The 22,840-nt window shown below is 42.5% G+C and overlaps 1 protein-coding gene across 1 annotated transcript in view; it reads right to left on the bottom strand.

Moving 5' to 3' along the window:
• LOC129836142 (insulin-degrading enzyme) overlaps window positions 1-17,332 on the bottom strand; it is a 39,430-nt gene extending 22,098 nt beyond the window's left edge. The window contains exons 1-12 of the mRNA XM_055901975.1: window positions 17,218-17,332; window positions 16,090-16,272; window positions 14,906-15,113; window positions 12,794-12,963; window positions 11,607-11,729; window positions 5,851-5,963; window positions 5,545-5,707; window positions 4,826-4,918; window positions 3,412-3,503; window positions 3,024-3,104; window positions 2,521-2,624; window positions 642-744 (exon numbers count right to left, since the gene is read on the bottom strand). Coding sequence (XP_055757950.1) covers window positions 642-744; window positions 2,521-2,624; window positions 3,024-3,104; window positions 3,412-3,503; window positions 4,826-4,918; window positions 5,545-5,707; window positions 5,851-5,963; window positions 11,607-11,729; window positions 12,794-12,963; window positions 14,906-15,113; window positions 16,090-16,249 — 1,410 coding nt within the window. The 5' untranslated portion in view covers window positions 16,250-16,272; window positions 17,218-17,332. The remainder of the gene's footprint in view (window positions 1-641; window positions 745-2,520; window positions 2,625-3,023; window positions 3,105-3,411; window positions 3,504-4,825; window positions 4,919-5,544; window positions 5,708-5,850; window positions 5,964-11,606; window positions 11,730-12,793; window positions 12,964-14,905; window positions 15,114-16,089; window positions 16,273-17,217) is intronic.
• Between the last annotated feature and the right edge of the window lie 5,508 nt (window positions 17,333-22,840).

Genomic DNA, 22,840 nt, shown 5'->3' with positions numbered 1-22,840 from the left:
GAAGCCATTCCTCAATAAAAGGCACATGACAGCCTGCTTGGAGTTTGTCAAAAGGTACCTAAAGACTCTCAGACCATGATGAAACCAAGATTTGAACACTTTGGCCTGAATGCCAAGCGTCTCGTCTGGAGGAAACCTGGCACCATCCCTACGGTGAAGAATGGTGGTGGCATCATCATGCTGTGGGGATGTTTTTCAGCAGCAAGGACTGGGAGACTAGTCAGGATCAAGGGAAAGATGAATGGAGCGAAGTACAGAGAGATCATAATGAAAACCCGCTCCAGAGTGCCCAGGACCTCAGACTGGGGCCAAGACAATGCAGGAGTGGCTTCGGCGACAAGTCTCTGAATGTCCTTTAGTGACCCAGCCAGGGCCCGGACTTGAACCTGATTGAACATCTCTGCAGAGATCTGCAAATAGCTGTGCAGCAACACTCCATCAAACCTGACAGAGCTTGAGAGGATCTGCAGAGAGGAATGGGAGAAACTCCCCAAATACAGGTGTGCCAAGCTTGTAGTGTCATACCCAAGAATACTCGAGGCTGTAATCTTAACAAAGTACTGAGTAAAGGGTCTAAATACTTATGTAAAAGTGATCTTTTTTTATATTTTTTATATCATTATATATCATTTCAGTCTCACCTTGATGACTTCCTCAGAGATGGGCTCCTGTTTGTAGTGGGTCCCATACCATTCCTCAGTCTTGTCGGTCTGCCCTTCAAACGACTTTGAGACAACTGCGACTCTGCAGTGAGAGGATGGACAGAAACAGGTCTCATTATTAGCATTTATAAACCCCCTTGTCAGATCGTTTTAGAGTCAGACACACTCCATTTTCCCTGAGCAGCCTACGGAAGATTTGTATATCGCCCTTATGACATCACTCGAGTGCCTTCCATAGCCCTTTCTATATCAGTGTTCTATTTGTAGGATGCCAATAGTAGTGACTGAAGTAGAGCAGTAGTGACAGTAGTGGTAGTAATACTGCAGAATGTGTTATTGAGCACCCCATTGATTCAGGTTCAACAGTTTCTTAAAGTTCTCTTAATTCAACAGTGTGAGGTTTAGGTGAATGTTAAACGTCCAATGCGGCGATTTCAATCTCAATATGAAATCATTTCAGGGTAACAATTAAGTACCTTACAGTGATTTTGATTTAACAATGGTCAAAAATAAAAATAAAATCTTAGCAGAGCAATTTCTCAAGCAAGAATTTAGCTAGGACTGTCTGGGAGTGGGCTGAGTAGGGATATTTTTTTATATATTTTTTTCCTTTGTCATTATGGGGTATTGTGTGTAGATTGAGACACTTTTTTAAATACATTTTTAAATAAGGCTGTACCGTAACAAAATGTGGAAAAAGTCAAGTGGTCTGAATACTTTCCGAATGCAATGTTGGAACATTGCTGCGGGGACTTGCATCCATTCAGCCACATGAGCATTAGTGAGGTCTGGCACTGATTTTGGGCAATTAGGCCTGACTCGCAGTCGCCGTTCCAATTCATCCCAAAGGTGTTCGATAGGCGTCGAGGTCAGGGCTCTGTGCAGGCCAGTCAAGTTCTTCCAAACTGATCTCGACAAACCATTTCTGTATGGACCTCGCTTTGCGCACTAGGGCATTGTAATGCTGAAACAGGAAAAGGCCTTCCCCAAACTGTTGCCACAAAGTTGGAAGCACAGAATTGTCTAGAATGTCATTGTATGCTGTACGATTAAGATTTCCCTTAACTGGAACTAAGGGGCCTAGACCGAATCATGAAAAACAGCCCTAGACCATTATACCTCCTCCACCAAACTTCACTGTTGGCATTGTGCATTCGGCATGTAACCAAACCCCGATTAGTCTATGGAGATTACATGGCTGTGTGCTCAATTTTATATACCTGTCAGCAACGGGTGTGGCTGAAATAGCCTAATCCAATCATTTGAAGGGTTGTCCACATACTTTTGTATATATAGTGTAGATGGACTGCTGTGCCACTCGGGAGACCCTAAGGCACTGCATCTCATTGCGATAGGTGTCACTATAGACACCATGGTTCGATTCCAGGCTGTATCACAACCGGCCCATAGGGTGGCGCACAATTGGCCCAGCGTCATCCGGGTTTGGCCGGTGTAGGCCGTCATTGTAAATAAGAATTTGTTCTTAACTGACCTGCCGAGTTAAATAATTAAAATGTTTAAAAAATTTAATAGCTTCTCCTTTTTCAAGGACATTACAAATATGTTTATCAAAATGCACTTCAAAACAGAAGTCTCATAGGCGTGTATTCTTAGTTGAGTGGAGCGCTGGTACCCTTGTAACACTACTGAGCCAAACTGACCGAGCTGAGCCAATCTGGACTGCGCTGGTTTGATTATACATCCGCCACAGTTGCTGAAACTATGCTGGAAAGAAGAATGTGAAAATAGAATAAAAACAAGCCAGTAAAGTATCGTTCGGGTCGGCATGATAGTGTGAAAAGGGTATAGGAGAGCAGAGCAAACACTGTTAGTGGCCTGGGGAAGAGCTGGAACTAACCTGACGTATTCTGGCCTCAGCTTGTCCAGCACCATCTCTATCAGGTCTGGCCTGAAGTCCTCCAGTAGGTACTCTGCTGCTAGGATCTCCTCCAGAGGGTAGTACTGCAAAACAAAGGACAAAAAAACAGGTTTAGGGGCTAACAATGGGGAAGGCATTTGACTAACACCTGCAGGGGAACACAGTTCACTGGAGCACAGTAACACAGAACTAGTGCTCTGCTTATTTCACAGAAAAAAAAGATAAGCACACACAGGAATGAAAACCAACAGACCAAAATACACTGGAGATCCTACCCTCTATGACTGCCTTGATAACATAGTAATATTTTGACTCCAGCAGGAATGTCAGTTCAATTTAGACTGGGGCTGAGTCTGCTGAATCTTTACCCACAAAATAAGAGACTGGTAGACAAGGCAGTCTGATGAGATCATCGTCATCAAACAGAGCTGCAGTGCATCACAGTGGAGATGACCTTAAGAAATGGAGAGAGCACCACCTACGTGCAGTAATCCAGACACTTTGGAGGTGTAGCCACGGGGCCGCTCCTTGTCCTTGAACCTGAAGGCCACTGTGTTTAGGTCCTGCGGAGGAGAGACACATGTCAATCACATGTCAATCACATGCAAATAAAGCATATCACATACAACAGAGGATTGAGCAACACAATGAGACAATTCAGATGTAATCCATGTGTACTGTTAAATACACCAGAGGTTTAACTATGAGGCCAACAAAAAGACGAGTTGAGTCTGTTTCTTGGTCTTGGTCCAAAAGGATTATACATACATAGTTGACTGATTGTTTCAGAGTGGCTACCTGCCCCTCTGAAACTAGCCAGAGCTCAGAGACTAGAAGTGAGTGGTACTACAGTGCACTCCATCCACTTACCTTGCACTCCATGAAGACCCACTCCTGAGGCCCCTTCATGCGCAGCTTCTGGATGTACTGGAACATGTGGAAGATGATGTCATCCACGTGCACTACAGAAACAAAATGACACTTCAGTGCACGTGGTTGTGCATACAGTGCATTCGGTTGTGCATACGGAAAGGATTCAGACCCCTTGACTTTTCCCACATCGTTACATTAGACTTATTCTAAAATGTACTAAATTGTTTTTCCCCTTCATCAATCTACACACAATACCCCATAATGACAAAGCAAAAACAGGTTTTTAGAAATTTTTGCAAATGTAAATATATAAAAAAAAGAAATGAAATATCACATTTACATAAGTATTCAGACCCTTTACTCAGTACTTTGTTGAAGCGCATTTGGCACTGACTACAGCCGAGTCTTCATGGGTATGATGCTACATACTTGTATTTGGGGAGTTTCTCTCATTCTTCTCTGCAGATTCTCTCAAGCTCTGTCAGGTTGGATGGGGAGTGTTGCTGTACAGCTATTTTCAGGTCTCTTCAGAAATGTTCTATCGGGTTCAAGTCCATGCTCTGGCTGGGCCACTCAAGGACATTGAGACTTGTTCCGAAGCCACTCCTGCGCTGTCTTGGCTGTGTGCTTAGGGTCATTGTCCTGTTGAAAGTTGAACCCATGCCCCAGTCTGATGTCCTGAGCGCTCTGGGGCAGGTTTTCTTTGAGGATCTCCGTACTTTCCTCCGTGCATCTTTCCCTCGATCCTGACTAGGTCTCCCAGTACCTGCCACTGAAAAACATCCCCACAACATGATGCTGCCACCACCATGCTTCACCGTAGAGATGGTGACCAAGACCCTTCTCCCCCGACTGCTCAGTTTGGCCAAGCAGCCAGCTCTAGGAAGAGTCTTGGTGGTTCCAAACTGTGTTCTTGGGGACACAGTTGTGTCTCGACAATCCCGTCGTCTCAGATCTCTACCGACAATTCCTTCAATCTCTTCTGCTCTGATATGCACTGTCAACTGTGGGACCTTATATAGACAGGCGTGTGCCTTTCCAAATCATGTCCAATCAATTGAATTTACCACAGGTGGACTCCAATCAAGTTGTAGAAACATCTCAAGGATGAAAAGGATGCACCTGAGCTCAATTTCGAGTCTCATAGCAAAGGGGCTGAATACATATGTAAATAAGGTTTGCGAAAATGTCTAAATACCTGTTTTCGCTTCGTCATTATGGGGTATTGTGTGTAGATGTATTTATTTATTTAATACATTTCAGAACAAGGCTGGAATGTAGCAAAATGTGGAAAAAGTCAGAGTTCTGAATACTTTCCGAATGCACTGTACACCACACACAGACAGCATGAGGGTGTGGGCACATACACATGAACAAAACCAAACACAATCCCTGAGATCCTAATGCTTACAGAGTCCCTCCTCTGTCAGGTCCACATTGATGATGAAGAACATGAAGCCTTTAGCTCCCTCTTTCTGGCCTCCGACCAGCGTGTTTACCCAGCCTGCACAAGAATAAAGGGCATAGCTCTCATGATCAATTCAAATACAAACACTTCCACAGCATGAACGGTCAGTATAAACCCTTGATTAATTAGACTGTTACATAGACACATTTTATTCATATAGCAGAGAGTCTTATCCATAGCGACTTATAGTTACTGCATTCATCTTAAGATCTCTAAGTGGGACAACCACATATCTGACATAGTAAGTACACCCCCCCACACACACACACAAAACAAATAAAGTACCTATCAGCAAAGTCAGTAAAAGTAAAAATTGTGTTATTTTTTAAATCAAGTGTGAGTATAGTTCATAAAAAAAGGGGGGGGGGGGGGGGGGGTTGCTGTGAGATGATTTAAGAAAAAGTAGGGTTTCAGCCATTTTCAGAAGATGGGCAGGGACTCTTCTGTCCTTGCTTCAGAAGGAAGCTGGTTCCAACACTGGGTTGCCAGGACCGAGAAGGGCTTTGACTGGGCAGAGCGGGAGCTGCCCTCCCGTAGTGGTGGGAGGTCCAAGAGACCAGAGGTGGCAGGACTGAGTACTCAGTTTGCAGCGAGTTTCTACCATTCTATCAAGCCCTAAATCTTAAAACGGAGATTCTCTTTATCCTAGCCCTTTGGCCTACCTTTGGATTTGAGCTCAGACAGCAGGCTCCCTGGGCCCTCGTGGCCTATCAGGTGGCCCAGGTAGTGGCCTGGGTTGGACTTGTAGTACTTCTGCAGGTCTGGGATAGGGAACGTCACATACAGGTTCCTAATGTCCTTGATAGGCACCACTTTGTAGAATTGCTATGAAGGAAAATTACGGATGAGATATTTGAATTGAGACAACGAAAAGTACCTCAGTAGCACAACTTTTCCATGGGATGATGTATTTGATTGTGTATCCATATATTTATTTGTATCTTGGAGGGAGAAACTAAGGAGCTCACCCTGAGGTGCTCCTCCTGGAAGGGGTGGTTGGGGAACTCGGGGATAGGCACATTCTTGTTCTCCACTTCGCCAAACAGCTTGACCACCATGGTGGTGAGCTCATCTAATGACTCTGTGTGAATGAGAAAAAGGGCGTGATTAGTTTAATTTATTAAGACACTCAATCTTCCTGGATTCATACTCAAACCATTCAAATGACAAAACACTTCAAATACACTTACAGTCGGAAGTTTACATACACCTTAGCCAAATACATTAAAACTCAGTTTCACAATTCCTGACATTTAATCTTAGTAAAAATTCCCCGTTTTAGGTCAGTTAGGATGACCACTTTATTTTAATAATGTGAAATGTCAGAATAATAGTAGAGAAAAGGATTTCTTTCAGGTTTTATTTCTTTCATCACATTCCCAGTGGGTCAGAAGTGTACATACACTCAATTAGTATTTGGTAGCATTGCCTTTAAATTGTTTAGCTTGGGTCAAATGTTTCGGGTGGCCTTCCACAAGCTTCCCACAATAAGTTGGGTGAATTTTGGCCCATTCCTCCTGACAGAGCTGGTGTTACTGAGTCAGGTTTGTAGGCCTCTTTGCTCGCACATGCTTTTTCAATTCTGCCCACAAATTTTCTTTAGGATTGAGGTCAGGGCTTTGTGATGGCCACTCCAATACCTTGACTTTGTTGTCCTTAAGCCATTTTGCCACAACTTTGGAAGTATGCTTGGGGTCATTGTCCATTTGGAAGACCCATTTGCGACCAAGCTTTAACTTCCTGACTGATGTCTTGAGAAGTTGCTTCAATATATCCACATAATTTTCGTGCCTCATGATGCCATCTATTTTGTGAAGTGCACTAGTCCATCCTGCAGTAAAGCACCCTCACAACTTGATGCTGCCACCCCCGTGCTTCACGGTTGGGATGGTGTTCTTCGGCTAGCAAGCCTCCTTTTTCCTCCAAACATAACGATGGTCATTATGGCCAAACAGTTCTATTTCTGTTTCATCAGACCAGAGGACATTTCTCCAAGAAATATGATTTTTGGCCCCCTGTGCAGTTGCAAACCGTAGTCTGACTTTTTTTATGGCGGTTTTTGGAGCAGTGGCTTCTTCCTTGCTGAGCGGCCTTTCAGGTTATGTCGATACAGGACTCGTTTTACTGTGGATATTGATACTTTGTACCTGTTTCCTCCAGCATCTTCACCAGGTCCTTTGCTGTTGTCTTGGGATTGATTTGCACTTTTCGCACCAAAGTACGTTCATCTCTAGGAGACAGAACACGTCTCCTTCCTGAGCGGTATGACGGCTGCGTGGTCCCATGGTGTTTATACTTGCGTACTATTGTTTGTACAGATGAAGGTGGTACCTTCAGGCATTTGGAAATTGCTCCCAAGGATGAACCAGACTTGTGGAGGTCCACAGTTTTTTTTCTGAGGTCTTGGCTGATTTGTTCAGATTTTCCCATGATGTCAAGCAAAGAGGCACCGAGTTTGAAGGTATGCCTTAAAATACATCCACAGGTACACTTCCAATTGACTGAAATTATGTCAACTAGCCTATCAGAAGCTTATAAAGCCATGACATTTTCTGGAATTTTCCAAGTTGTTTAAATGCACGGTCAACGTAGTGTATGTAAACTTCTGACCCACTGGAATTGTGATACAGTGAATTATAAGTGAAATAATCTGTCTGTAAACAATTGTTGGAAAAATTACTTGTGTCACGCACAAAGTAGATGTCCTAACCAACTTGCCAAAACTATAGTTTGTTAACAAGACATTTTTGGAGTGGTTGAAAAACTAGTTTTAATGACTCCAACCTAAGTGTATGTAAACTTCCGACTTCAACTGTATACTATAACTGTTATGTAGCATTTAATTGCATGTACATGAAGCACTGTTTCCATCCTGTAAGTTAGGTTTGGAATCTTGTACAGTAACAAGAGCGGTCAATAATGCAAGCAAAATGTGCCCAGACAGTATCAACCGTGTAGCTGTGAAAGCCATTCATGAAGTCATGCCATTGTAAACCCAGCTGCCAAGTGCAAGCCCATTTCATTTCACTATAGAGGACATGGTGTCACTAAATGGACCATTTCAACTGGTAATGAACACACCAGTGACACAGCCTACTGCATCCCCAGTGACTCGTTGGATCCTGGCTCGTCTGTGGCTCACAGAATTGGAAAGGTGAACAAGGGTTATTTGGGATTTTTTTTACTGGGGCTGGTGGGGACACAGTATTAAAGGGGAAATTAACTGCAACTGTAAAAGTAGACGTCCTTATATTAATTATTCTCTTTGGTCCTGATCCCTGCTTACACTGAAATGTACGGTACTACATTCGAAGGCAGGGTTTCCCAAACTCATTTGGTTTTTTGGCCTTGCACTACACAGCTGATTCAAATAACCAAGCTTTGATTATTTGAATCAGATGTGTAGTGCTAAGGGGGAAAAAACTAAAAGTGCACTTAGGGGGAACCAAAGTTTTTCGTTTAGAAGAAGTAGGCAGTGGTCTGATGCCGAACAATAAAGGAAATTCACATGAGCTCCACAGCTCCTACTTCACCCAAGCTCTACCAAGGTTTTCCAGCACACAGCTTTGACCTACTACAATAGCTGTGTTGGTATTGTACTTGAAAATATGTGTAGGCAGGTTTGCTTAGGATTTAAACCTTCTCAAACAGCCCAATTCATATTCTTAGAGGAGGTGCTTCCACAATAATGTGATTTGTACAGCATACAAGTTCAAGTATTGGATTCTTCACACAAACGCCACACTAATTCCATTCTACCTTTTTCAAGCTGTTTTTAAATGATATGAAAGCAAGCTTTGCTTTCATACTTATAAGACCAACATGATTGATTGAGGCGTTTTGTCTTGTGGTAATGTGGTGCCTGCCTGTACTTCCTTAAATCTTTTTAGCAATACATGTCATTGAGAAAAAAATATTTCATTACATATTTTTGGGGTCAGTAGGTGCCCAACATAACAACAGGTGGTGGTGTGTTGGACAGTCACACATATATAGAGGTCTATAGAGCCTGTCTCCCTCCATTCCTCATTTCTGTAATCGTTAGCTTACCTGTATATTGACATAAGCTCAGAAACACTTGTTTTGCAAGCATGATCCCGTTTTATCAATTGCTGTGCTGATCAATGGGCAGTTCATTACCTCCGTCAAATGAATGTAGCTTAAAGTTGTGTATTTCTAATTATTTTTGCAATAAAGGTGACGCTACAATACACATTTACAATTGGCCTATATCTAAAAACACATACACATACTATGTACGTACATACATATACACATATATGTACGTATGTGTGCGTACGTACATACGTACGTACATAGATATACACATATATGTGCGTACGTACATAGATATACACATGTATATGTACGTATCTGTGCGTACATACGTACATACGTACATACATACATATACACATTATTTTTAATAGCAGGACACTGTAAAGTCCATTGTTCCTCTAAAGAATATACATTAGGATGTTTGAGAAGGTTTGAATCCTTTCCGGCTTCAGACCAATGCCTACCTCTCACCGTAAGGTGATTATACAACATATCCACATGCAAAAAGAGTCCTCAAAAAATGTCATTTTCACTTAAAAATATATATATATTTAAATGAATGTGTTTTGTCACAATTTATTGTCCAGGGCCTGGTTTCCCAAAATCATCTTAAGGCTAAGTTCATCGTTAGAACCTTCATAGGCGCTTCGTTAAATCTCAGAGCTGTTTCCCAAAACCATCGTTACTAAAGTTGCACTTGAAAAAAAATTGGTGATTTACCAACTGCCTCAGACCACTCGTAGAACAGCTAACTCCGGTCCAGCCTATATTTGCTCCAATCATAGACGCCTATAAGTGGTTCAGATTTGGTCTGGTCCGGAATGAGAAGTGAAACATTCTTCCTCAGTTGTAAAGGCACAACCTAGAGTCGAGACAATGTCTTAAGTAGATTAACATGTTATTCCTCCATCCTTCTGAAAGAGACGTTTTCATTTGACAAAAACAACATCATATCGAAGGAGTGCTTTTGATTTGACGGCGGCACATACACAGTTCGCTGCGAGACGACCGCTAGATCCGATGATCTGTTTCTGCGCATGAGCTTAGCTAGCCAACGTCACCATGACATTGCCTACAAGCAGGATCTGGGATTTCCATTAGGGAAGCAGTTTCTGCCCATCTTCAGCACAATCAATCACTCCAGTGTTTAATTGGTATATTGTAATTACTTCGCCACCGTGGCCTATTTATTGCCTTACCTCGCTTATCTTACCTCATTTGCACATACTGTATATAGATTTTTTCTACTGTATTATTGACTGCATGTTTGTTTATTCCATGTGTAGCTCTGTTGTTGTAGTATGTGTCGAACTGCTTTGCTTTATGTAACCGATGTGAAATGGCTAGCTTGATGGCGGTGTGCGCGCTAATAGCGTTTCAAATCGGTGACGTCACTCGCACTGAGACCTTGAAGTAGTTGTTCCCCTTGCTCTGCAAGGGCCCCGGCTTTTGTGGAGCGATGGGTAACGATGCTTCGAGGGTGGCTGTTGTCGATGTGTGCAGAGGGTCCCTGGTTCGAGCCCAGGTAGGGGCGAGGAGAGGGACGGAAGCTATACTGTTAAATTTATTCTTGGCCAGGTCGCAGTTGTAAATGAGAACTTGTTCTCAACTAGCCTATCTGGTTAATTAAAGGTGAAATAAAAAATAAAATAATCTTCGTACTACACTGCCTTTGCTATAGTCTCGTTTTAATTTTAACGTCTAGAATTTGAGCTAGGTAGTCACTATAGCCCCCACAATAATAAGTGATATAAGACCCATACTTTTAGTTGGAAGTTTTAGTTCAAACTTCGTATGCCTCTGGACAGCTGAGCAAACAGATGACTGCAGCACTTGGCTGAGTGTTTTGGGGGCTCAGTCCCAGACAGTTACAGGAGAGGAGTGTTTAGAAAAGCACTTCCTAGCCTTTAGTGTGACCTACGAGAGGATGTGAGAGCTTTTAGCTCTGTATAGCTGACAGGTTATTTCCTCCATCTAAACCAGTTTAAGATCTCTGATCCAAGCAGCAACTCTGTCAGTGGTGGAAAAAAGTATCCAATTATAATACTTGAGTAAAAGTAAAGATAACTTAATAGAAAAGGACTCAAGTAAAAGTGAAAGTCACCCAGTAAAATCCTACTTGAGTAAAAGTCTAAAAGTATTTGGTTTTAAATACACTTAGGTATCAAAAGTAAATATAATTTCAAAAATATACTTAAGCATCGAAAGTAAAAGTGTAAAATATGTCAAATTCCTTATATTAAGCAAACCATTTTCTATTTACGGATAGCCAGGGGCATGCTCCAACACGCAAATTTACAAATGAAGCATGTGTTTAGTGAGTCCGCCAGATCAGAGGCAGTAGGGGATGACTAGAGATGTTCTCTTGATAAGTTTGTGAATTGAACAATTTTCCTGTCCTGCTAATCATTCAAAATGTAACGAGTACTTTTGGGTGTCAGGGAAAAAGTATGGAGTAAAAAGTACATCATTTTCTTTAGGAATGTAGTGAAGTAAAAGTTGTCAAAAATATAAATAGTAAAGTAAAGTACAGATACCCCAAAAAACAACTTAAGTAGTACTTCCAAGTATTTTCACCGAAGTACTTTACACCACTGTTGATTGTTAAATATGTGGACGTTGGCGTGTGCACGCACACACCGGCTAACACCACACACACCCTTACCTCTTCCCAGCACACACAGTCCCATGAGGTTGGAGGAGTAGTAGGTGGAATGGAACTTCAGGAGCTCCTGGCGGATGTTGATCCCATCCTTGGATGGCCTGGTCTCCAGAGTCAACTTGTTACCTGAAAAATCAACCAGATCTCATTTTTAAACAGCTAGTCAATGCACCCATTCATGTTTTTGTAATATATGTACAATGCAGCGAGTGCTTGATCTAACTGGACAAAAGACTAGGGTCTTTATCGTCATATGATGTGTTGAAAAAAAAAAAAAAACGGTCAGTGGCAAAAATGAGGACATCAAAGCATCAAATCAATTTGTAAAACGCCAGAATAGTCATCAAAGAGGACTTTATGAAACAGTCCACAGTGGGAGGGAGAATACATCCACTTATAAGGAAAACAAGCTTGTTCTAAGAAAACCAATGGGCGAACGAAATTAATCCCAACAGTGATGCTGATTCTGTCCTCTATGGGCTAGCACTTTACTAATTAGCCTACAGAACGACAGCCCAAATCTAGCACTTCATCTGTGGCAGGCTAGCTGGTGGGCATTTCCCTATGCTAAAACAAATAACAGAGCCACACAACATCTAGAAACATCTGACTCGATTTATACTGTTAAAAGGGGACCTTCACCACTTTATAGCCAAAATATTAATAATCTCCAGCACCATAATGTATACATGTGAAAATGTATTTGTGGTGAAGTGTCCCTTTAAGCATTTCTAAGAAATTGATGTTTTTGTGAAGGCTGTCATGACCGTGTTTGTCTCCGACATTCGCTTATTATTGAGTGTTTTGGCCAGAGCTGATCCAGTTTCCGTTATTAGCAGAAAATAAAGCTTATATAACTCAACACTGCCACCAGCTGGCTCTTCTGGACTGGGAGCAGCTCTAAGTCTAATCATATGAGAACACAATTAGAGTGAGAGAAAGAGTCAGCACATTAAAGGCTGAGAGGAACTTAGTTGTTTTAAACAGGACTGCTGGGTCATGTTCATAACGGGAAAACTATACCTAAATGTTTTGCAACGGAAAAGGAAGTCCTGGTAGTTCCTCCATTTTCAGTCCTGTTTCAGTTTGTTGTATTCCGTTTTGTGCCTAACGAACATGACCGTGGGTTGATACATGCTGGGTTGGGTTGACCCCTATCTATAGTATGTAAGGTGGCATGAGGTTTTTACCGGTCCCAAATTTGCTGAACGGGTGGTTGGGGTTGCCAGTGGCCTTCTCCAGCTGGAACAGTCTCCAGGCATCATTCATCAGGTTCTTCTCATGCTCGGAGTCCACGGCGTTCACCTCACGGTCCTTACAGCTCTCGTCAAACAACGGGCACAGGAAGAACTGAGCAAACCTTAAGATACATACAGGACAAGACATTAATTTAACAAGTTAACATGCATACTAAGCAAAAACAGCAGAACAGGCTATTTAGAATAGAACACTGGGGTCATTGGATGAGTCTTTTGAAAATTAACTTGATTGTTCTGGTGAAGGCCTTCAGGTGATGACTGTGCAAAAGGTGTATTAGGTGTGTCTGTGTGTGCTATTTATGACTCCAGACCAGAAGTTTTTGACAACAGTAAAATCCCATTGTCTGAATTCAGATGTATACTTTTCGTCGGCAGACTCAATAGACAGCAGTGACATTTGGCAGACCTGTACGCAAAGCTATCTGAATGGCACCGAGCAAGATCAACTGCCATGCAGAGCAGAATGACTGCAATTAAGTGAACTGGCCAAAGTAAATGCCATCCGCAGCGAGGCTTTGCACAGCCTGTAGCTACAGATTGTCAACATACGTAGCTGGATGAAACAGAAATCTGAGATGTCACACAAGCAAGTTGTCCAATTATATATTCAAACGGCCTTATACACCTGTAAAAACTATTATGGTAGCCCCGTACACCTATTTTTAACAACCATCCTTCGTTTGTAGCACTATTCTATGAAGGTTCATGATATGGATTTAAAAATGGCTTCCAAAACCCAGATCAGACTCCAGTGTTCCATTACGTTCATGAGTGTTTGAAAAGAGAAAGCCTAATAAATAATGAAATGAATTGCTGTCCAGATGGTTTTCATGCATTACCAGCAGCACTATGGAACTATTAAGATGAGAATCTATGAGGCTTGAACAGGTGCTTCCTAGGCAATATTATTACAAAGTGGGTAAGCTTAACCCAAATCGACAGCTAGAGGATACACTCGTACTCCATCCAAAGCACATCATTTAGGCAACACACAGTGGTCTTTATGGACTGATTAAAGGCGGGTGTTCTAAAAAGGCCTCATCATTCAAGACGGGGACCCTTACTAAACCTGAAGCTTCCCCATCCAATGGTTTGTATGCTAGCAGTAACCCTTCCAACTTACCCACGCCTAGTTAAGATGTGAGAGCTAAAGAAACCAATTCCATCCTTGAGGTCTCAGGTACTGGTAGGGGTGAAATTGACACTGGGACAGGTAACTGGAGACTCGTGTCCTGGTGGCTCTCTGGGATTAACGCCTGTGCTGTGTTCAGTACGTTTTTACGTTCTGGAACGTTCAATTGAACGGAAACGGTGCTGCACTGACCAACCAATTGAAAAACTGGGAGGGGGTTGGGTTGTAGAACGCTGACAGCATTACCACGGCCGTTTAAATACGTTGTCACTCTTTGCTACAGCCACACCGCGCCACACCCGTCAGACACGCGCAAACATACCTCAAAGTCCGTTCAAGAATGTACAGGAACGTTTTTGGGGAAACGTGTTGTTCGTTACAAACCGTTGCGCAACATTGCACAAGTTCAAGCAAACTGAACGCACCTCAGGCAGACCCAGGGGATGGATCCCATATTAATATTTAGAGAACACCCACTTAGTCTACACACATCATGTGGCTCTATAGAACCTGAGTAGTTCATTATTCAACATCGAAAAACAACAGACGGCTCAGTTGAGTATGTAAAGAAAACATATTTTACACCCCTTCTCTGCCAACTAGAGGCCAGTCCAGTTTGGGAGGGATTTTACAGCAACATAAATTGGATAGTCATGAGGAAAAACATAATATTTCACAGCCTAATCGGGTTACAGTGGCACATTCAAGCTGTCAAAATGAGAGTCATGGGAGAATTTCTATGACATAACCTGGGTCATATTCAAAAAGCACCTAACGGAAGAAAGGAAACAAAAGGGGAAGGGCTAGCTGAACTTGTCCAATAAGAAACGCTTGTTGTCCAATAAGTCCATGTTGCAAAGACAAATTCTACATTGTGCCCTAATGAACGGCGAGTCTGTTGGTTCACCCACCTGTCCAGTGCTCCCTCCAGGTGCTCGTGGGATACGTCAAAGTAGTAGTTGGTGTGCTCTCCGCTGGTGAAGGCATTGGAGCTGCCAGCATGCTCACTGAGAAACTGGCTGTACTCATTCTCCTTGGGGTACTTCTCTGTGCCCAAGAACAGCATGTGTTCGCAGAAGTGGGCAATGCCTGATATGTTCCCTGGGTCCGACAAAGAACCTGAGGTTGTAGACATAAGTGTCGAACAGATAATTAGTATGTTTATTTGCTTCCACACACTGCTGCGCATAAAGTAAAACAAAGTCAATTGATGTTAAGCTGCTGGCAGATGCTGTTTTTAACCACAGACACTAAAGGATTCAAGCTTTCAGGCTGGCATAGTTCAAATCCTGTTAAAGAGATTCTGTGGTACTTTTGTTTACTTTTTAACCAGTAGTTCTGAAAGTAGCACACACGAGCCAAAAGTGGTCTGTGAAAATTGTGTACTGTGTCACATATGTGCACGTCATTGCGCTCTCTCTGCTGTGTCCACTTAGCCATTGGGCCCGGCCTGCAACCTCATTGGCTAACGCTGGGCAGGTCTCTTGCTAGCTGTCACTCAAATGCGAGGGGCTGAAGCTCGTTGGCGAGAACTTAAATTGGTAGGGAGCTGGCCCATGTTGCAGGAAATTTAGGGAAAATGGCACGGCACAGCTTCAAGAAAAGTCGCTTTCAAACTAGGGATTTCGTGGCTAATTGAGGCAAAACAGTAATTCTGCTCATAGATTATGCACGTATGAACAACACATTGACACATCCAGCTCAAAGCGGGAGGTTTAAAAAAAATACTAATAAAAAATTGTACCCGGAGCATGTTTTAAATTAAGGGACAAAAACAGAGGCAGAAAGAGACTGCCATAAAAGGATACTCTTCAATGTGGACCTGTGGGAAATAAACTAGGAGTGAAAAAGAGAAATGGAAGCATAACATTGTCTCTGGTATTCGTGTAAAATGTGAACGGGGGTTGAAGCAAATAAATAAAGATACAGAAAGAGAGGTAACATTTAAGGAGAGATAGGGTTTGCTATGGGATGAGGAGAGAGGGGTGGAGACACCTGTGGAAAAATAATGAAAGAGGGAGACCAGAGGTCCTGGTGTTAAGAATAGGGCTGGGAGACTGCCTGGAGCCTAGGCTAGAGGTGGGGAATACTGCACCTATGTTGACGTCCAGCCCTGCTGAGGACTTGTCTGTGGTGGGGTCACTGATGAGCACGGCCTTCAGGCCATTGGTGAACTCTAGACCCCTGTAGACCCGTTTGTCCTCTGGAGAGCGGATGATCTCACTGACCACCCTCTTCATGGCAGGGTCTGTCATTCTGAGGGGCAGAGACAACAAGCCTGTACAGCACAGGGCATAATCTTGTTATTAGTCTACCCACTAATTAGAATTTGACTAGACAAGCAATCTACAGACAGGTGGACGTCACAATGATTTATTTTTTTAACATGGGGGGGAATGTATATTGGCGAGCATTCTGAGTGATGCAATGTGGATGGACTTCCCAAACTGAAGTGTCATATTTAGACAGTGCTCTCAATCAAGGTGGAGGACTGACTGCCCTTCATAGGCTGAGCAGACGCCAGCATTCAGTAATCAGTTTTTACAAATACATTGAAAATAAACAATGAATTCAACAGGCAGATATGCAGAATTAAATAGGTTGACCTGGAAATAACGTTTAAATATCTGGGTGTATCACCCAGTCCACTATGAAAACAGCAAACACATGGATTAATGTTACTAACCACACTCCTCAATAAATTTACAATGTACCGTTAAACAGCTCTGTACACCAAGTAAACAAATCATATTAGCTAGCTCCTGGTTTACTACAAGCTAAGATACTTTGTTACAATATAACTAACTGCTTTCATTTTTTGTTCAAAGTACGAATATATTTTTAGGCTGGTTTGTGTTTGCAAATTAGCCGCACTGGGATAGCCGGGTGACGCCAGAAGAGATTAATCTCATTAACTGGCTAGCATGATTCCTAGGCTAGCTATCTAGGATTTGTGCGTAGCTGGTACACCCAGGTGAGGTAGCTATACTGGCTGGTTATAAATTAAGTGCATAGATCTTTCCTTGGTTAGCTAGCTATTAAAGATGATTTGCTACCTTGTGTTACGTAGCTAGCTATAAATGCTATTCTGCTAATGCTTAGTCAGAACGCGCTAGCTACTGCTGTCATTGTGTGGCTAAATAACGTTACAGTTAGCTGGTTAATTATTTGCTAATTTCATTAGCTATTTTAAAGTGGATAGTATCTGACATTTAACACTCACTTAAAATGTTGATTAAAGTACAAACTATTCCCCGCAACCAGAAGCTGTCTCGTTAATAACTGGGCCGGTCGGCTAAAACATTGCAGCATACTTCAGATAGACAAAATCAGGGAGAACTTCTTCTTCGATAGGTTTTAACGGCGGTTGGCATCCAATAAATGTTGCATTACTGCCATCTACTAGACTGGAGTACTTTGCTTGAAAAAAAACTACAAATAAACAAATACCCTACCATATTCTAACACTCACAAAAAAATTGAAATAACAGCAACCTACTCCACTATTTAAATCTATTTAGTCCTACCTCAGGCCAACAACCTGAAAGGAAGGGACACTGCCACTTAAGACACCCTGTAACCCTTCTGATGTCAAGTCTCGCACAACCAAATACCTCTCTGCAGCTGCCACCACAACCTACATTTTCTGCTACTTACATTACTTCCCTGCAGTACAGTTTATAACCATTGCTATATGCAAAAAAATCAATCTTACTGAAACATATATCACTTGTTAGCCTATCCCTCTGTACTGGTACAGATCTACTACTCACACCACTCCTCTCAGGATCCCTCCCCTTTGACCCATCTTCCTCTACTTTCTTCACTAACTCAACACATGAGAACTTCTGCACTACTCTAACCCTGGAAACCTCAACCTGCCTCTCTCGCACAGGACATTTCTGATCCCCAGCCCCATGGGCACCCCAACAATTAACACATACCACAACTTTCCCCAATGCTACACATTCCTTTGTCTCATGCCCTTCTGCACACGTCTCACATCTAGGAACCTCACTCCTACTCACTGCTGCCACATGCCCATAAGCTTGACACCTGTAACAATGTAATGTATTCGGCACAAAGCTTGTACAGGATAACTTATATATCCTAATATCACTTTGTCAGGTTTCTACGCATGAGCTTTGCAAGCCAACATCGCCATGCCATTGCCTACAGGTGTAATCGGGGATTTCTATTGGAGAAGCAGTTTTAGTGTCTTCCTACCAAAGATTTGTATAACTAAACCAAGATAGACCACAGCCTGTCGTTGCCAATGGGAACAAATTAGTCATAGTGGGCAGAACAAGCAAGGTGGTGGGAAGAGCCAAGCACGAGCTAGCGAGATCCTATTGGCGTGTTCTAGCATGCGTCTGCATTTTTCCGTTAGGGAACACCTCCTCTGTGAAGTGCGTGTGTGCAATAACTCAATTCACCTTTGCACTCCTAAGCAACGCAAATTTCTAAACGTTTGCAAAGGGCAAAGTCTACAAAACTTAATCCACTCAGTTCATAACAGATTTTAGTTTTGGGAAGAGAAAACTGTTTTGAGATAAAATGTTTCATCGATGAGAAAAGTTGCAGAATGTTGACCAAAATCCATCTAGTTCCATCTTCTCCCACTGCCAGACATATTTGGTAGTGAGAGGAAACGCCAAGTGGATGCTTCAGATGTATAAATCCGGTGAAATATCTGTCTCATTGTTCTATCTGTGTTCCTACTGTACTGTCTTTGCCGTCATGGCACCATGTTGTAATAGACAAATGCCATCGACGCCAGAGATTCACGTAATCCGTAATGAATTGTGTAATTTATTTAATATCAGGGGTATTTACTAAAATACTATTCATTTAAAGTACAACACATACAACATGTGGACAAGTATGGTTTTCATGGATGTGTCATGTTTAGATCAGAAAGTCGATTAAATCAGCCTGATTGGATGAATCCACTTCTTTCCTAATGTGCCCATCTACCATCAGTTCATCGCACATAAATGACACTAAAACAAATAATAAATATTACATATACCGGTATACAGTGGTAGCTAGAATAAAGACTTGCCATTCAGTGGAGCAGTAGTGCTTGTATGCAATGAGACTAGCTAAGTCATTCCCAATGCAGTTATTGATGAATTTTCAATATCCTTAGCACACTGAACTGTCACTTTAGAATTTGTAACAGAATGGGGTGGTGCTTGGTTCTCCTTTTCCTGTAGTCCACAATCATCTCCTTTGTCTTGGTTACGTTGAGGGATAGGTTGTTATTCTGGCACCACACGGCCAGGTCTTTGACTTCCTCCCTATAGGCTGTCTCGTCGTTGTCGGTGATCAGGCCTACCACTGTTGTGTCGTCTCCAAACTTAATGGTGTTGGAGTCATGCCTGGCCATGCAGTCGTGGGTGAACAGGGAGTACAGGAGGGGACTGAGCACGAACCCCTGGGGGGGCTCCAGATGTGTTGCTACCTACCCTCACCACCTGGGGGCGGCCCGTCAGGAAGTCCAGGATCCAGTTGCAGAGGGAGGTGTTTATATGTAAGATGGCTAAATAAAGAGCAAAAGTGGTAATTGGTTATTATTATGTTATTATTTGTGCCCTGGTCCTATAAGAGCTCTTTGTCACTTACCATGAGCCGGGTTGTGATAAAAACTCACGCTCATCCTTCTGTTTAATAAATGTATTGTATAGTGTGTGTGTGGCATTCTTACAATGATGGTAAAAAACTATATTTGAGAGTGTGCTGACCCTGGTGCTAGAGGGGGTACGCAGCTGGAGGTTGAATGTTTGAAAGGGTATGGGACTATAAAAAATTTGGGAACTACTGTTTGTAAAGATCCGGGCCATTCGGGCCGGGTCTGATTGCCCTCTGGCTCATTGAGGGTCCAACTTTTTGGACCCGAAAAGTTGGACCCGAGAAGAATAACATTTTACAGTTCAGAAGACCTATTTTGAGATGAGCACACCAAATTTAGCATTGAGGTTGATTTAGGTACCCTGAAAAGATTTAGATATGGAGTCCCACAGATTTAAAAATAAATTAAATATGATTAATCATATAACGTAGACGCTGGAAGTCGAGAAGCAGGTGGTTTGTTTAATATAACAAATAACATGGAACGACACTGTCATGGAAATTCTTACATAGGGACACTCAAAGACAATCTTAAATGAATCATTGTTCATTGTCAGCGCGCTCGAGAGGTTCCAACCAATTCAATGCACCATAGTACACATGTCAATCAGGAGCTCTGCCTGGGCAGACCCAGCAGTTGTCTTATATATGGCTATACACAGGCAAGTTATATTTGCATGATTTAGCATAATTCATTAATCATTACCGTTTTGTTTCATTCATGTGACCGACCAATACAGGTTCATAACATGTGACAGATCAACACCTCACAAGGCTTCTTCTCTTTGAGCTGAGTGTAACGATTCTCGTCCTGGGAAGATGAGGAGGAAGGATCGGACCAATACGTAGCGTGGTAAGTGTCCATAATTTGTATTTTAATAAATCAACTGAACACTGAACAAAATAACAAAGGGCACGAACGAACAAACGAAACAGTTCTGTATGGTGAAAACACACAACACAGAAAACAACTACCCACAAACACAGGTGGGAAAAGGCTACCTAAGTATGGTTCTCAATCAGAGACAACGATAGACAGCTGCCTCTGATTGAGAACCACACCAGGCCAAACACATAGAACTAGACAACATAGAACACAACAAAAGGTCTGGGTGTATTGTCAAATTACAGCTACTGATTGTGAGGATTTGTACGGTCAGCCAGCTGCACGAACACAGAAATTGGTTTATAGAACAGCAAATGAATAAAACAAAGAAATTTGTTATAAAAAAAGCACAAACATTAAAATTCCATTACAATACAACACTGGAGTAGCGTCTAGACATGACAAACAGAAACAGTACTGCCTGGGGAAAGAACCTAAGGGAGTGCCAGATAAAGGGGAGGTAATGAGTGAAGTAATGTAGTCCAGGTGTGCTTAATGATGAAGCGCAGGTGCGCGTAATGATGAATGCCAGATGCGCGTAATGATGGTCCCCAGCATTACGCACTCCTGCCACCATCATTACGCAGACCTGCCTTCCCCGTCACGCGTATCAGCGATTATTGGACTCACCTGGACTCAATCACCTCTGTCATTACCTCCCCTATATCTGTCTGTTCCCCCCGCTCTGTTCCCCGCTTCAGCATTGATTGTCTTATGTCTTTGTATACCCGTGTGCTGATGCTATTCCTGTCTTGTTCCATGTCTGTTCCAATTAAATGTTTGACTCCCCGTACCTGCTTCTCTTCTCCAGCGTCGGTCCTTACAAATAGTCAATGAACAGCATTCTCACGTAGGTGTTCCTTTTGTCCAAGTGGGAAAGGGTAGTGTGGAATAACAGGGATTGCGTCATTTGTGGATCTATTGGGGCGGCATGCGAATTGGAGTGGTCCAACGGTGTCTGGGATGATGATGTTGATGTGAGCCATGACCAGCCTTTCAAAGCATTTCATGGCTACAGATGTGAGTGCTACGGGGCCCTACTCATTTACACAGGTTACCTTGGCGTTCTTGGGCACAGGGACTATGGTGGTCTGCTTGAAGCATGTAGGTATTACAGACTGGGTCAGGGACATCGAAAATGTCAGTGAAGACACTTGCCAGCTGGTCGGCGCATGCTCTAAGTACATGTCCTGGTAGTCCGTCTGGCGCTGTGGCCTTGTGAATGTTAACCTACTTAAAGACATTACTCACATCGGCTATGGAGAGCATGATCACACAGTCATCTCGAAAAGCTGGTGCTCTTACGCATGGTTCAGGCAAGCATGGTGCTTGCCTCGAAGCGAGCATAGAAGGCATTTAGCTCGTCTGGTAGGCTTGTGTCACTGGGAAGCTCACGACTGGGTTTCCCTTTGTAATCCGTGATAGTTTGAAAGCCCTGCCACATCCGACAAATGTCAGAGCAGATGTAGTAGGATTCAGTCTTAGTCCTGTACTGACGTTTTGCCTGTTTTGTGTTTCGCCTGAGTGCATAGCGAGATTTATTATAAGTGTCCGGGTTAGTGTCCCGCTCTTTCAAAGCGGCAGCTAGATTTGGTCCCTGGGGGCATTGGTAGCCATCTTATTAAATGGCCACAGACTGTACCACATTAGTAAATAGATAAGCTATTTCAAGTATTTTGATAAGCTATTTCGTGTAAGCTATTTTAAGTAAATAGAAAAGCTATTTAAAGTATTTTGGTCTATGCGATTTAACCCGGAGTGAGGTTTAAAAAATAGGCTATAGTAGAATTTGACAGTAGAGCAGACAATTCATCTTTTCCAGTGAAGTGTGTAGGCTAGGCTACTACTGTACGTCTGAATCCTAGAAATGGAATCTCATTCTAGTTTAGTGGTCTGAAAAACCTACGGTGGAATAAAGCTAAATTACGTCGTTCTGTGGGGCCGGAGTGGTGTCACACTTTTTCCCCTTCCTAGCACAGCTGATTAAACTACAGTAATTGCATTGTAAACGGAAGATCATAAATAGTTTATTATTGGAATCAGGTGTGTTAGCTGGGGCTGGGGAAAAAGTGTGACACCATTCAAATCAAATCAAATGATATTTGTCACATACACATGGTCAGCAGATGTTAATGCGAGTGTAGCGAAATGCTTGTGCTTCTAGTTCAGACAGTGCAGTAATATCTAACAAGTAGTCTAGCAATTTACCTTACAACTACCTAATACACACAAATCTAAAGGGGTGAATGAGAATATGTACATGTAAATATATGGATGAGCGATGGCCGAGCGGCAATAGATGGTATAAAATACAGTAAATACATAT

This window comes from Salvelinus fontinalis, chromosome 37 (genome assembly GCF_029448725.1).
Source record: "Salvelinus fontinalis isolate EN_2023a chromosome 37, ASM2944872v1, whole genome shotgun sequence".
NCBI classification, from domain to species: domain Eukaryota; kingdom Metazoa; phylum Chordata; class Actinopteri; order Salmoniformes; family Salmonidae; genus Salvelinus; species Salvelinus fontinalis.
This window is presented reverse-complemented; position numbering and strand designations above follow the sequence as displayed.